Source organism: Trachurus trachurus, assembly GCF_905171665.1.
Source record: "Trachurus trachurus genome assembly, chromosome: 9".
NCBI lineage: Eukaryota > Metazoa > Chordata > Actinopteri > Carangiformes > Carangidae > Trachurus > Trachurus trachurus.
Window position 1 is genome coordinate 33,896,871 of NC_139895.1, and position 14,350 is coordinate 33,911,220.

The window sequence follows — 14,350 nt, forward strand, 5'->3', positions numbered from 1 at the left end:
GTTTAACCAGCAAAAAGAAAGTCACTGACAGCGTGATATTTCGGCAGACATGCTCAATGTGCATCGGGGCGGGGGGTTACATAGGACAATTAAACAAATACATTTACTTTGCGCGCATAAAGTCCCAGGCTGTAATCTGTACCCAGCTATGCTGAATGAATGAATCGTGCGCTGAACCAGCCACCTCGCCACAATGTTTGTTAATATGTGATGCATTTACGCATCACATATGATCAGTACATTTATAGTATAAAAATGCTTCATGTTCACAGTGTGGTCAGCACCTGAATGGAGGCGATGGCTCCCCGACGTGTCGCGCTCTCAGGCCGGTTGCAGCGCACTGCGCTCAGTTCCAAGAGAATTGCCCTCGGAGTCATCATGTGCAAAAAAAAAAAAAACCTCCGGGACTCGTGTGCACTTCGCACTGCAGCATCTGCAATATCTTAAGACTAAAGCTGATGCTATTTTCTGCACCACTTTGCGCATGCTTTTCTATCCACCTATCTAATTGCAACATGTGGATGGGTTAGTTGTTCATAAATGTGTCTCTGATGTGCACATTACTCTGAGGACTAATTGTTTTCACATTATTAACAGTTTCCCAGCTTCACCTCTAAGTGTCGCCAAAGGAACAACAGCAGTAGAAACGTGCGTACGCCAGCTATGGAGTTGGCGTGGGCCACCGCACTTTTCCACGGTCATTTCACTTTTGATACATCTGAACGTTGGCGTGGAAAATGACGTACGCCACTTTTTTGTGCGTACGCAACATTGATACATGAGGCCCCAGGTGACTTGCCAGTGAAGGTTTAGCAGCTAAAAGCCAAATATTATCCTCAGGAGTTGAAGAAGTTGCTGCTAATTTCTCCTTGAAAAACGTGACAATGGAAAAGCTTTTTTTAAACCAACACTAAGGAACTTTTCAACCTTCATAAAATATTTTCATAACTTTTGTGATGATACATCGACTTACAACAAGTTGAATGACACCTCTGTCATGGCCTGAGGGGGTCTGTATCTCTTTCTCTGGCACTAAGCAGCTTTGAGGAGCATGGTAGGAACCCTGCTCTCACGCTAGTGTTCATGGGAAATGGAGTCTTCCTTCACTTTCACTTTTGCGAGTCACAACAAGGAGGGAACAGGCAAAACAGCACTTTAGCAATGGATTATGTTTGTGTTTTCACTTTGAAATGATCCACTGGAAACAGAAACTTTGTTTTGATGTCTTTTGTTAATTTTAATGCAGGATATTTACAGGGCTTCATGCTAGTGTTCATGGGAAATGGAGTCTTCCTTCAGGCAAAACACTACCGCTTTGGTCCACAGGCGCCGCCAAACTCAACCAAAACTGAAAGTTCTTTAGTACTGCTTTAAATCTAAAATTTAAGCTCAAAAACAAAGAACACAACAACACACAGTCAGCAAAGTTAGGTTAGGTTAAACTGAGGATAAAGAAACAAGATATACTATATAGCACTTCACTACTATTAAAAATAATATTAATACTTAATGATATTGATTGTCTGACTGGGCCACAGAGGATATACTGTAGTGCGCATCACTGAAGGTTCAAGTTTGTGTTAAGTAATTTCTTAAATGAAATGCCTTTTTATTTGTAAAGTGTTTTTTGTCAAAGCCATTTCCTCTGCGTGACTCCTTCAGGGCTGATGCTGCATGTTCCATCATCACTTCTTTAACCAGTGGTTCAGACAAAAACTGTTCATACCGGCAGTGCTTTCCCTAGAAGAGAAAGCCTGTCTTATGAGGCGTTGTGTTACAACTGATTTCATTCCCTCCATTTAAACTCTGAGCAAACACACTTTTAGTCAGAATGGCACAGCCACATTTAAAGGTTTATTCCACTCTTTTCCCCTGTTAAGATAGGAAGACATATTTGTCTGTTTTAAGAACCAAAAACCATCTTTGTCTCTGAGCCAATCAGAAGAGAGGCGACTGTCTACTGATGGGCGATTTTCTGAGTGACCAAATAAAAAGCAGATTTCAGGCAGACATTCAAAGAAACAAATCCTGTGCAGTTAAATAATGAGTCCAGGTGGGTGTGGCTGAAAGCGGTGCCTGCTTTGTTGTGACATCACAAAAGTACAGAGGTCAAGATGGCTTGTTTTAAGGCAGTTTCTGGATACAGGCTGTGTATGTTTCACTTTCGCCTGAAGCTTTGACACTTTCACATTATTAACACACAGCTTACACCTATTAAACATAACATAAACATTTTTGCACTGCTAATAGTTTAAAGAGGAGCTATGCATTATTGTTACCTTAAAGGGATAGTTCACCCAAAATTGAAATTTCACTCATTATCTACTCACCCTCATGTGGACTAAGGGCTGGGAGAAGTTTCCTCCGTGGCTTCTCTGAGTTACAGTGGGTCTCTGCGTAGCAGTACATGTCCATATATCGGTTGCAAATGGATACCAACTGTCTTCGTAACAAAAAGACACACCAAAAAACATCCAAATACTTCCATGCTGCTCGTATGTAATGTCCGTCTTGTATTGAAGCCCCGAAATGCGAAATTGTCCCAAAAAAAATTAAATAAGTCTATTTTTCAAGCTTGTTTAGAGCGGAAGCTTCTTGAAGCTCCTCTTCCCGGTTCGTCATATTTGGACGAACCAGGGTCTGTTCTCTTCCCAGTTCGTCCAGATATGACAAACTGCTACTGTAGGTAGCAGGAGCTTTGAGAAGCTTCTGCTACAAAACGAGCTTGAAAAATACTTATTTAATTTTTTTCGAGACAATTTCGCATTTCGGGGATTCAATACAAGACGGACATTACATACGAGCAGCATGGAGGTATTTGGATGTTTTTCGGTGTGTCTTTTTGTTACGAAGACAGTTGGTATCCATTTGCAACCGTTAAATTGACATGCACTGCTACGTCGAGACCCCCTGTAACTCAAAGAAGCCACGGAGGACTCTGAAACTTCTCCCAGCCCTTAGTCGACATGAGGGTGAGTAGATAATGAGTGAAATTTCAATCTTGGTTAAACTATCGCTTTAATTAAACAGCTTCAGAGTAACTGATGGTTAAATGACTTGTTACAGGGAGAATGGCGGCTCTCTGCCTTCCCCCTAGCATCTATTGGCCAAAAACCATATTTCCCCTTAAACACTGTGGAATTACACAGTATAAATTTGATATAAAAACTGTATTGAAATATCTACTGTACTCATACTTTGATAAACAATTAGTATGTTGCATTATACTATCCCATTGATCTTTAGTCGTTATGTGTTACAGTAAAAACTATAACTTAATTTGTGTTTTGAAACTTAAGCACATTTCATACCATGCAAGTGCATTATGATTCAATATGTAGCAAATTTCAGTGGTAATATAATTGCAAGATTGAATTGTCTGTGTCCTTTAAGCCAAACCTGTGTGGAAAAGAAAGGCCATACTCACCACCTACCAGTTTATTATAGCATTAGAGATAGTGGATTAAATACTGCTGAATTTACTCTTCCTCAATAGTTATATTAACCATGGAAGTGACTTATAGTTTATTAAACGGTGTCTCTGCAGGGAAATCAATGTGTCTGAATGAAAACAATATCTATATGTACTGTAAGTTATTTTATGGCCCAGCCACATAGGAATAGCTATTTGTATACTGGGGGGGTTGAAGCCTGCATTAATTCAGCTCACATGAATGATATTGATTGTCTCTGCAAATGTATTTTGGTAATTTAAAAGTTTTGTCAGAAATGTGAAGCCTGGGGAAGGTAAATTAAATTCCATCTGTAATGTCAAATGCAATTTAGATATGTGTTGAAGGATTTCTCTCAGCCTGCTCAATCAACACAGAGTGAGCGCACAAACACACAGAGAGAGAGAAAGAGAGACAAAAACAAATGCAGGTGCACGCAGTGAATTTAGTGGAGAATGTCATTTTATCCCAGCTTTGCTTGATGCACTGTCATCTGAAATGTCGCCGACTGTAGCTGACAAATTGCTCCCAGGGCATAGAAAAAATGGAAGGAAAAATCTATGAAAATATTTCTCCTCTTGTAATGTGTGCCCATCAATCTATTTGCGGATAAATGCTGTGGAGACAGCAGGATTTAGGAAATGTCCTCTTCAGTACTGCAGCAGAAATTCTGCTCAACCCATCCTGAAACATTGGAAATTTGTCACACTTTGCAAAAAGCAAACCAAACTCACCGCAGGGTCCTGCTGCAGAATCAACTGCAGACTGACGTGGGAATAATTTACTGTTGCTGTAAAATATATCAGACTGAAAAAACATTTTTTTTTTGCAGCGTATTAACGGAACATTGACAGAAATGGAAAGTGATTGCTTTACTTGCCAAGTGAAAGAAATGCACATGGCCTTTTTTGCAGCTATGTATTGATCGCTGACAGACTGCTGACACACATGGCTGAAGCACAGCGGGGTGCTGACAGTGGAAAGGAACAGTGCCAGGCAGAGAGGGCGGTGTGATGTGTGCTAAAGCTACAACTGTCACTTTAAAGGAATAGTTCACCAAAAAATGAAATTCACCCTCATGTTGATGAATACTCCGGAGTAGTTTTTTTTATTCCTCAGAGTGCATCTGGAGACCCAAAGCGCCCGACACAAAAGGTCCATAAAACTACACAAAAACCTTGTAATATTCCTCCATACTGCTCGCTCACTGCAATCCAAGTGTCCTGGATTGCAGTGGACGAGCAGTAAGGAGGAAGATTACAAGGTAGTTTTATGGGCTTTTTGTGTTGGGCGCTATTGACTCTGCACTTTGAGGAATAAAAAACTTAATTAAAAAAAAAAGAAAAAAAGAACTATTCCTTTAAGATGTTGAAGATAGAGTCTGTAGAATTTTCCAAGACAAAACAAACTACAGTACAGACTTGTAAAAAACAAAAAAAACAAATCTGCCTTAATCATCACGTATGGGCCTCTAGTCATGTGTGGTGGTGACTGTGTCTGCAGAACCACCAGTGTTTCTCCGGGTTGACGATGTCCAGTCTCTAACTTGGTAGTAGTAGCAAATATTTAAAGGAGAACTTTGAAGAAACACCAGTAAATTTATGTAATTGAAAAAAGAAAAAAAAAAACAATCTACCATCTATCTACCAACTATCTCTTTTGCTCTATACAGCATCATGGTTTTAAATCTCTTTATTGCCATTTTCAGTTAGAACATAATAGATTTACATGAAAAATCTCCCCTGTCCTCACATCAGCCTACACTGACTGCCCACAGCTGCCCAAACTTCTGGCTCAGTCTGCACCATCTACTTGAACTCAATCACAGGCTTATGATCCTTCTCATTTACTCCTTTTGAGCTTGTGAAAAGAATATGGTCTGACTGCCACCACCATGTCTAATTTAACAATAGAAACCAGTATCCTCATAGAAGTTAAAAAACAATTCTCGTGTGTATATATCTCATGTTGGTGACTATAATTTGCCCCCAGGTGTGAATGTCAATGTGTGAGGTTTCAGTTGGCGTGTTCAATACTTTTTTCCTGCGTCATTCCACCTTATAGCACATAACTTTTTATGGATTGAAATGTTAAAATGTCCTAAGTTCTTTAGTTTTATTGAGTAAAAACTAAGGTCCAAATGTATTATTTATTCACTTACTTTCCCACTGTACTTCCCGCTATCAACATACCTTTCTACAGATGCATTTTCTTACATAGCCTGATAAGACACTGAATGATTACTACTGTAGGTGTGACTTTTGTATCACCTTATTCTTGTGCTTTATATTTGGACTGAGACACAAGGAGTAGAAGATGATTCATAAAATAACAAGACAAGAAATTCTTACTCTGTGGTTTATATAACAATGGACATGAATATTTACAACCAGAATATTTTATGACCAGAGAGCTTTAGAGCCAGAACTGCAAAATAAACCAGTCTGTAGCCAAGTTATATTGTACCTGGTGGTTCAGAGTTGCCAGGTCCACAGAATTGGGCTACTTTTATAAATGTTGCCACGGGTAAAAAATTATGTCGAGGGTTGGGCTTGGCCAGTCCTATTGCATACAGATGATGTGAATAATGCTTATGGATAAAGATTCATATTTTGATATACAGTGTGTGTGTATATATGTATATGTATATATATATATATATATATATATATATATATATATATATATATATATATATATATATTTTGATTTTGTTTTATTTCAATAACAGAGTTTTATATATACCCAAATCCTGTCAAACTGATCCTGGACAGATCAGCATCACAAATAATAAGCCACTGCAGGATGACATCACCACAGCACATAACCAACCACGGTATCAGCACCACCTGCACCCGGTGCCCGCCGCCTGCCTGAAATAAGATATAACAGTAAACACATAGCCTGTATGTATTTACTGTTACTATATGAATAAAATATTGTGAATGTCTGAGCTGACGTACTGTAAGGTAAGTTTAGTACCGCTAACCACCACACGCTGTCACTTCTCCTTACTGGTACCTCGTGTTTAGTGACTATACCCGCGGACCTCCGTTACACACATAGGGCTGGCACATAGTTTGAATCAGTTGCAGCAGAAGTGACCCATCAGATTTTTGTTACTGCAAGAGCCAGAAGAAGAGCCTGTACGTAAACCGCATAAACTACCGCTAGTCAGATGAATGACACAAGCATAACTGTCCATAATTCAAAACCTGGAAATTATTACTTTTAGGTAAATTTTGAGCAAATATTGCGATTAACCTTGATCAGCTATGGACACTCGTGATGATTGTCTCGCTAATAGTTGTTTCCTGTCCATGTAGAATAGCTTAAAGGTACATTGTGTAGGAATTACTCCCATCTAGGTTGTATATCGCAAGCAACTCAGCTGCACATAATGGCATGAACAAGCCTCTATGTAAACAAGTGGCCCGTCAGCACAAGGCAAAACAATACACGTGACAATATGTTGTCATGGCGACATCGTATTGTTTACCTGATCCACGTTTTACTGGCTTTCTCTGGACTTCTGTGACCAAACTGGGGTCATTCCTATATGTTCCCACAGCCCTATGTTCCCACATTTCTAACTTTTGTTGTCACTGAAAATGAGGCCCTATGTTCCCACAGCCCTTTGGTCCCACCATTGGTTGGGTTTAGGCAATGAAGAAAGGAGTTGGTTAAGTTTAGTAAAAAAAGACCAGGTAGAGGCTAGACAGGCCAGATAGAGAGAGTCCAGTGGGAACATAGGGCTGAGGGAACATAGGCACGCTCCCACTAAAATGACATCTGGTTTGTTACCGACGGCTGTCTGCCCGATTGCACATTAATGCAGCATCAGTGCTTCAGGAGAAGTTACACAATGTCCCTTTAAACAAATATGTTGAATTTTGAAAGAGTGAATGAATGAATGAATGAATAGGCATTTTTTCATTTTGTCAGTTGGGTAATAAGATACACAAAAGTCAAAGTACAGTGCAGTAATCATTTTATTTACTGGTTGTTCGACACATGTAGTGAACATTCAGTCAACATTCAGTAGTAGGAATCCATGATGCGCCTCATGCTCTGGAACCTGGTGCCGCTCATGCCCATGTTCATGAAGTTCCTGTACTCGCCGGGCCTCATGTACATCATCTTGCCTCTGTAGTGGGGCTGCTCGTACATCAGCCAGTGGCCGTCCATCACGTTGCAGGACATGCAGTCGTTCATGCGGTAACGGTCCATGATGTTGTCACAGTCGTCCATCAGCTCGTGCATCTGACCGCCGAAGTTCTCCCTCTCGTAGATCCTCATCCTGTACTGGCCTCTGTGCTGTAGGGGGAACACAGTTTGAGAGTTGACGTCAAATGTGGAGTCAGAAATACAGTATGTGATATGGTGAAATAATATAATATCTTCTAGAGTTTCCAGCTTACCATGGGGATCATACGGCAAGACCTGATGCACTCCCTCATTCCCATCATGCTCATGTAGTCGGCGTACTCGCCCCTCCTCATGAAGTACTGGTTTCCCATGTAGTTGGTGCGGTCGTAGACCATGAAGCAGCCGCTCTCCACCCTGCAGGAGTGGCACCTGCTCAGGTAGGAGGTCATGTCAGAGAAGTCGTTCATGCACTCATAGGAACGACCCTGGAAGTTCCTATCCTCGTAGAAGATGATCTGGAGAAAGAGAAGAGTAATGTCAAGAAGAATAATATTATAATTTTTTTTTTTTTTTTGGGGAAATTTACATTTATTAGAAAAAGATTTTTAACAGTAGCTACCTTGCCCCTCATGCTCATGCCGGTGTTGCTCATGTTGGCTGCTGGTGGGTTGTTGCTGCTCCTGTGCTGCTGTGTTCCTTCCTGGTTTAACCCTTTCCTTTTATACCTGACTGAACGTAAAGAACCAGTGACCCCCCCCCTCAGATAAGCGCTTACTCAGCAACTTACTATTATAGCCTATAGGCATTGAGGTTGTGTCCATTCTTTTTTTTCTTTTTTTCCACACACACTGGGTACCTCGCAGTCTTTAGAAAGGCCTTTTCTCTCATGACAGAAAGCATTCTCTGCTGTGTTTGTATGAATGGGCCGGATCATGTCATGTGACGACAAATTCCATGTATGACCTGTCCAGGGAGTATTCTTTCTGTGGTTGGTTATTTAAAACAGGATTTGGTGTTTAAGTTGATTTAACAAACATACATGGTCCAAAACTAGTTAGTTTGATTCTGTGTGTAGTCAACTTCTGAGATACACCAAATTTGCTGTGTTGAATCAATTATGCGTTTCAGTTTCTGTTTAATTTATTTGACAAGGGACAATGTACATTAATAAAACATTGTAAAAAAAAAAATAATAATAATAATAATAATAGTAAATGCACCCGAGTTAGCTAAAAAAGCTAGTTTTCATCGCCAGTCCCTCTGCCTGATGATAAAGGGCAACCTTAAAAAAGAGCAACAATGAGGTAAAATACCAAAGACACATTCAGTACACATTAATAATATACATTTGTAAGGCCATAACACACATTTGCGATGGCACAAGGTAGTTAGTGCTCATAATATAATCAGTGCTTAGTGTTCACATCATAGGGCATCAGCAATACATAGTATTAAGGAATGGGATTCATTAAACAAATCACTATAACTATCTGGTTACTACATATAGGAAGATACATGACAGAATACTCAGTGCCTATACTACATGCAGGAACTATCTGGTCACTACACATAGGTAAATACATGACAGAATACTCAATGCCTGTACTCCATATAGGAAAATACATGACAGAATACTCAGTGCCTATACTACATATGTAGTAACTATCTGGTTACTACATACATGTATGGGAAAATACATGACAGGATACTCAATGCCTAAACTACATATAGGAAAATAAATGACAAATACTGCGTTGACATACAGATGCACTTTGTGTCTCAGAAGTGGCAATTTTACCAGAAAAATTACTTATTTTTCTGTTTGTAGGGAGTATAAAACCCTGTTTGTAAGGAGTATGAAATTATTTTTTATGGTTTAACATGTCTCGTATATATTTCACAATACAACCATGTTATTCTGTTGTTATAAACCTTGTGTGACAACATCCACAAAAGTGATTTTGTTTAATACGGCCTTTTTTAGGACCTATAGGGGAAACAACAGTTTGTATTTTATGTTTATGGTGTTATTTTATAGATATTATAATATATTTTGCAATTATAGCAATGCTTTTGGACTTTAAAAACACCATGTATTTCTATGCGCATATTTTGAGTTCTGGTTTTGGGCTGGTTTTGAGTTGCTGTTGGACCTGGAAACCCTGGTTCTGTCTGCCGCTACACCTGGCAGCAATACAGCTAACTCAGCTAGCTCGCCCCACATCCAAAAGACCAAACTCATTGTCCACTACGGAGCCCAAACTGTTTCACACACTGAGGCAACTTAGAAAACAATAAACAGGCCACCATAACCACAATGGCTCTTCATAAACACTTAATAGTCTGTGGTGTCTCTCACTGTCTTGGAAAAGAGGCTCGTTCTCATAAATAAAAAGGATCTTTGTTGTTCAAAATGTACATATTTATTAAGTTGGACTTGCTTAGAGAGCTGCATATGATGTTAATAAGCATCTCTCTTGGAAAAGCCTTAGTTTAGTCCTTAATTTATTGTTCCAAAACATAACATGATGTAACATAAATAGAAAAAAAAAACACAAAATGTGGGAACGCACACTAGACTGGGTAAAGAGGATCTACAGTATGATTTATTTAGAGCAACGCGTTTCGCATGTGGCTTCTTCAGGCTCGTGCTGAGACCAGGAAGTCATGGAATTTATAGTAGGAAACAGTACTCAACCAATCAATTTACATATTGAACAGGTGAAAAACATATTTAACAATCAAACTTCAATGGTTAGGGAGTACCAATATACCATATAAAAATGGGTAAAATACATATTAAAGTGCATTCAGCAACTTCACGACAGATTCAAGTACAGGTGCACCTTCAGTGATTCACTTAGAGAAAAGCAGTATATAAACAGAACAATACAATACAAACAGGTCATATACATATAGAGTAGGCAATACCATCCGTCATAACATCAAAAGTATATACATACCAAGAATTAACTCAGGTGATAATAGTGAGGATTATATCCTACAAGATGGTTCTGTTACACCTTCTGACTCACACTTCTCTGTACAAACACATGGAAAAACGATATTGACCAATTTCAGCTCACTTTCCTCTTTCTGCTTTTACAATCATTCAGACATTCAACTCTCAAATGACGGCTGAGCTCCTGTATCTCAAATCTGTTAAACTGCGATTAGGTTGTTATTATGTTAATTGCTTTACTTGTTTTTATTACTGTATATGCTTATTTTTTTATATAGGCTACAAAAAACACTTGTATAGCTGATGGGCAAATTGATCCAGCACGTCGCAAGGCCTGGCGCTGATTGTCCCCCATTCACAACAGTAACCTGTGTCTTGGTGCACCACGATGGGCCACAATTTCTCAGTGGGAGGGGGGAGAGGCCTTTATACTGCATATATTATCATTTGTACCTCATACAACCCCACTTAAAAAAAAACTGAACTACGCTTTAAGAGAGAAGAGCGGCAGCGTGAGAGATTAGCAGAAGAAAAGAGGAGAGGAAAGAAAAAAGCAAAGAGAGGAAGAGATAAGGATTAGGATGGAGGAGGAGGAGGAGGAGGAGGAGGAGAGGTTAGGAATGTGTAAACAAACCCTGCTGTCCCTTTAGTAACATCTCTCCCTAAGTTACAGCGATGTGTGTTAGGTGTGGAGGTTCCCATGAACCCTGGAGCTGTAGAGGCAGGTGTTGGGACCTGGCCTGCTTCCAACATCTCCTTGTTTAGTCTTTCTCTCTCCAGAGACGGATGTGCTCATGTGATGTCTGTGGATGTCCTGAACCTGGTTCACCATGCTTCGCAGTTTGGCCTCCATCAGTACAGTCACACAATCTGTTTTAAAAGCACAACCATTTACCTGTAATTGTCTGTCTGGTGCATATTTTATAGTTAGTGATGTCAAACTTTTATCACATTTGCCATCTGAAAAACTGTAATTGTGAATAAACAGAGTTATGGATATTATAGAGGCCCACTGTAATGTGCCTTTAATCATCATGCCAAAGCTATGGGGGAAATAAACAGCTACAGAAGTAAAGAAATTTTATGAGCCAATAACAATTTAATGTTAAATCTGCGACTGAAAATTTCACCATCATCCATTACATTAAATGTCCACTAAAAAATCACACATTGGTGAAAGACTTGGACATTTTTAGCCCAGTGCCAAATCACTGAAGTTTGAGTTCATACAACACACACAGACATCAGGAGGTCAATATGAGAGCATGCTGAGAAAGTCTTCCATTGCGATGCACAGTGGTACTCAGTGTGAACCAGGCTGCTTCGCAAATACTTTTTACATCCAACATTAGTGAGAACAGTTTTGTCAACAATTGCAATTCTGGGAAAATAGTGCAAATATACAGAATGTGGGAATAAGACATCCTTTCTTATCCATGACTTAGAAAGCAGGGCATGAATCATTTAAATCTGTCCTGCAGTCCCTTATATTGCACTGTATTGCAGTGTTGGCTAATACACATGTATACATTTTGACTCCCAATTTTCTCTCTTTCCCACCGCCCGAGTTTAAGCAGCAATCGCTAATAGTGATTTTCTATTTAGCCCCAGGGAGCTCTGAGCTGAAGGTTAAGAATAGCTGGTGGCAAATGTAACCTCATTTCATTTTGCATCATTTAGCTCTGCTCCTTCTAGCTGGGAAGTTTGGGCTCAACACAAACACTTGTCTTAGTTTAGACAGACTTGTGCCAAAAGTTGGAAATTACTCTCTGGCTGTTGGCTGCTGAGATAACTCAGTGTTCCTGGACCAGAATGTCTATGTGCAGGGTGAAAAGCTAAAATCATTCAGTAGGAATGTGTCCTATCAGGCAGTGCAGTTAATAGGGCTGTAATATCTATAGGTGTTAATGAACATATCCACTAACAATACGAGAATGCCATACATACACCACTTTCAAAACACATTTAAAAAACTGTCTGAAAAGCAGTCAAAATTGCAGTCACTTCTTTTAACTGATTTACTGCACTTAACGTACGTAAGCATTGCCACTATAGCACATTATTCTACCTCTTTGTCTCTTTGTGTTGCTTTGTATGTCAGGTTTTTGTTTTGTTGCCTGTTTTGAATGTTTGTTAGAACACTTCTTTGTACCTGTGATCCCTGTGCTTTGCTCTGTCGAGTTCTAATTGTACTGTCTATTTTACTCCATCTGTCAATATTGTGTCTGATTCTATGTCTGTCTTGTTTACCTGTGTCTTGTCTAATTGTAATGAAATATTTTCTATGTAAACTGCCAGAGGACAGCGGGTGAAAAAAAGAGCTGATGTTATTATTGTACATTGTCCTTTTAAAATAAATGAATTAAATTAAAAAGTTGACAGCTCTAAGTTCAGGTGTGATGCCAGACACACGTGAAATATTATTACTGGAGGTGGCCTGGACCACATGGGGCCATATTATTTTAATAGTCCCAATGCAGTAGGCCTATACTGAGAATATTTTTGGCTGGATGCCTACAATTTCATTTTTATTGCAAGAGCTGTTTGCAGCACATAAACTCACTCTGTGCCTTGCCCACTCTTGTGCATGTAAAGGCTGTGAACAAAATGCTAATGTTAGCATGTTAACATTGGCACCACAACAATGCTAACATGCTAATTTACCATCTTAGTTTCACACTTACATTAGAAAAGAAATGAAATATGGAACCGATGCTTACAGTTTTGAGGTTTAGTTTTGGGGGGTATCTGGTTGTAAACAAAACCTGTCAAACAAAATTGTAAATGTTGATGGTGATGTTGGTACAAGCCAAAAAGGGGATTGAGAAAAATTCAATATAATCAAGTCAGAACATCCCCAAAGTTATAAATCAAACCAAGCAGTAGTTGTAGAGACATTTCAGTTTAGATACAGTAGTGGTTTGAACAAAATGCTAATACTGGAAGTCCTAGAGCCATGTTGCATGGATAAAAGCATACCATAATAGGCCAGTATTACCATTGTAGTAAATTAATAAATAGTGGAGAATGTATACAAAGACAGGAGATCCTTATGGAAATTATTGGTCTGAGGTGACTAACAATCTGAAGAGCTCTCTTTGTCACTTTGCATTTGTGTTTCGTTTTTATGTCAAGTTCCACAAAGAACCAGGTTTCAGTATCAGATCAGGAGGTAAAAATATCTCCTCTGCTACATCAGTCAAGCATCCTCCTCCTGCAGTGCAGAGCAGATCTGGTGAAAAGTGATGAAAGGTTGTTGAGGGTGCATCTCACAGAATGTCTAAATACCAGTCTGATATTTCCTAAGGGTTTCTTTTATGATTTCCAGGCAGAATAGAGGCTGTTAATCCTTGGTTCAAAATAAAAAAAGTGTATTACACCTGCATGGTTTGACTCAGATATGACTCAGAGGGTGAGGAGTGCGATGTCTGTCATGACTATTTATCATCCAGGTCATGGTTAAGGTAAGAAAGCTGAGTTGAGGGCAACTGGACTTGGTTGTAGATACTTGACAATGTCGTCCAGAATGCTTCTTCAGTTCTGCAGAGGAAAACATGTTTGGACTCAACTCTGTGCGCATGAGTGTGTGTGTGTGTTTGTGTGGACTATCCATGCCAGCTCCATCCCCCCTCAGACTGCAGTTGCGTTGGCTGACTTTTCAGCAGAGATTTAGCACACGTTCTCATAAATATTACAGCGGCCTCTTTGGCTATACTTAGCCAGTTGAATCATGCATCTTGTACAACAGATGTTTTTTCATTCCTCCTGCGTCTTGACTGAAGGATTG

The 14,350-nt window shown here is 39.4% G+C and overlaps 1 protein-coding gene across 1 annotated transcript; it reads right to left on the reverse strand.

Annotated features, from left to right (window-relative positions):
- Positions 1-7,490: 7,490 nt before the first annotated feature.
- Positions 7,491-8,253, reverse strand: LOC310991292 (gamma-crystallin M2-like; the record flags this gene model as incomplete). The annotated part of the gene is made up of 3 exons (XM_083978939.1): positions 7,491-7,769; positions 7,874-8,116; positions 8,221-8,253. The coding sequence occupies 3 exons, from the start codon at positions 8,251-8,253 to the stop codon at positions 7,491-7,493; spliced, it is 555 nt and encodes a 184-aa protein (XP_083835065.1).
- Between the last annotated feature and the right edge of the window lie 6,097 nt (positions 8,254-14,350).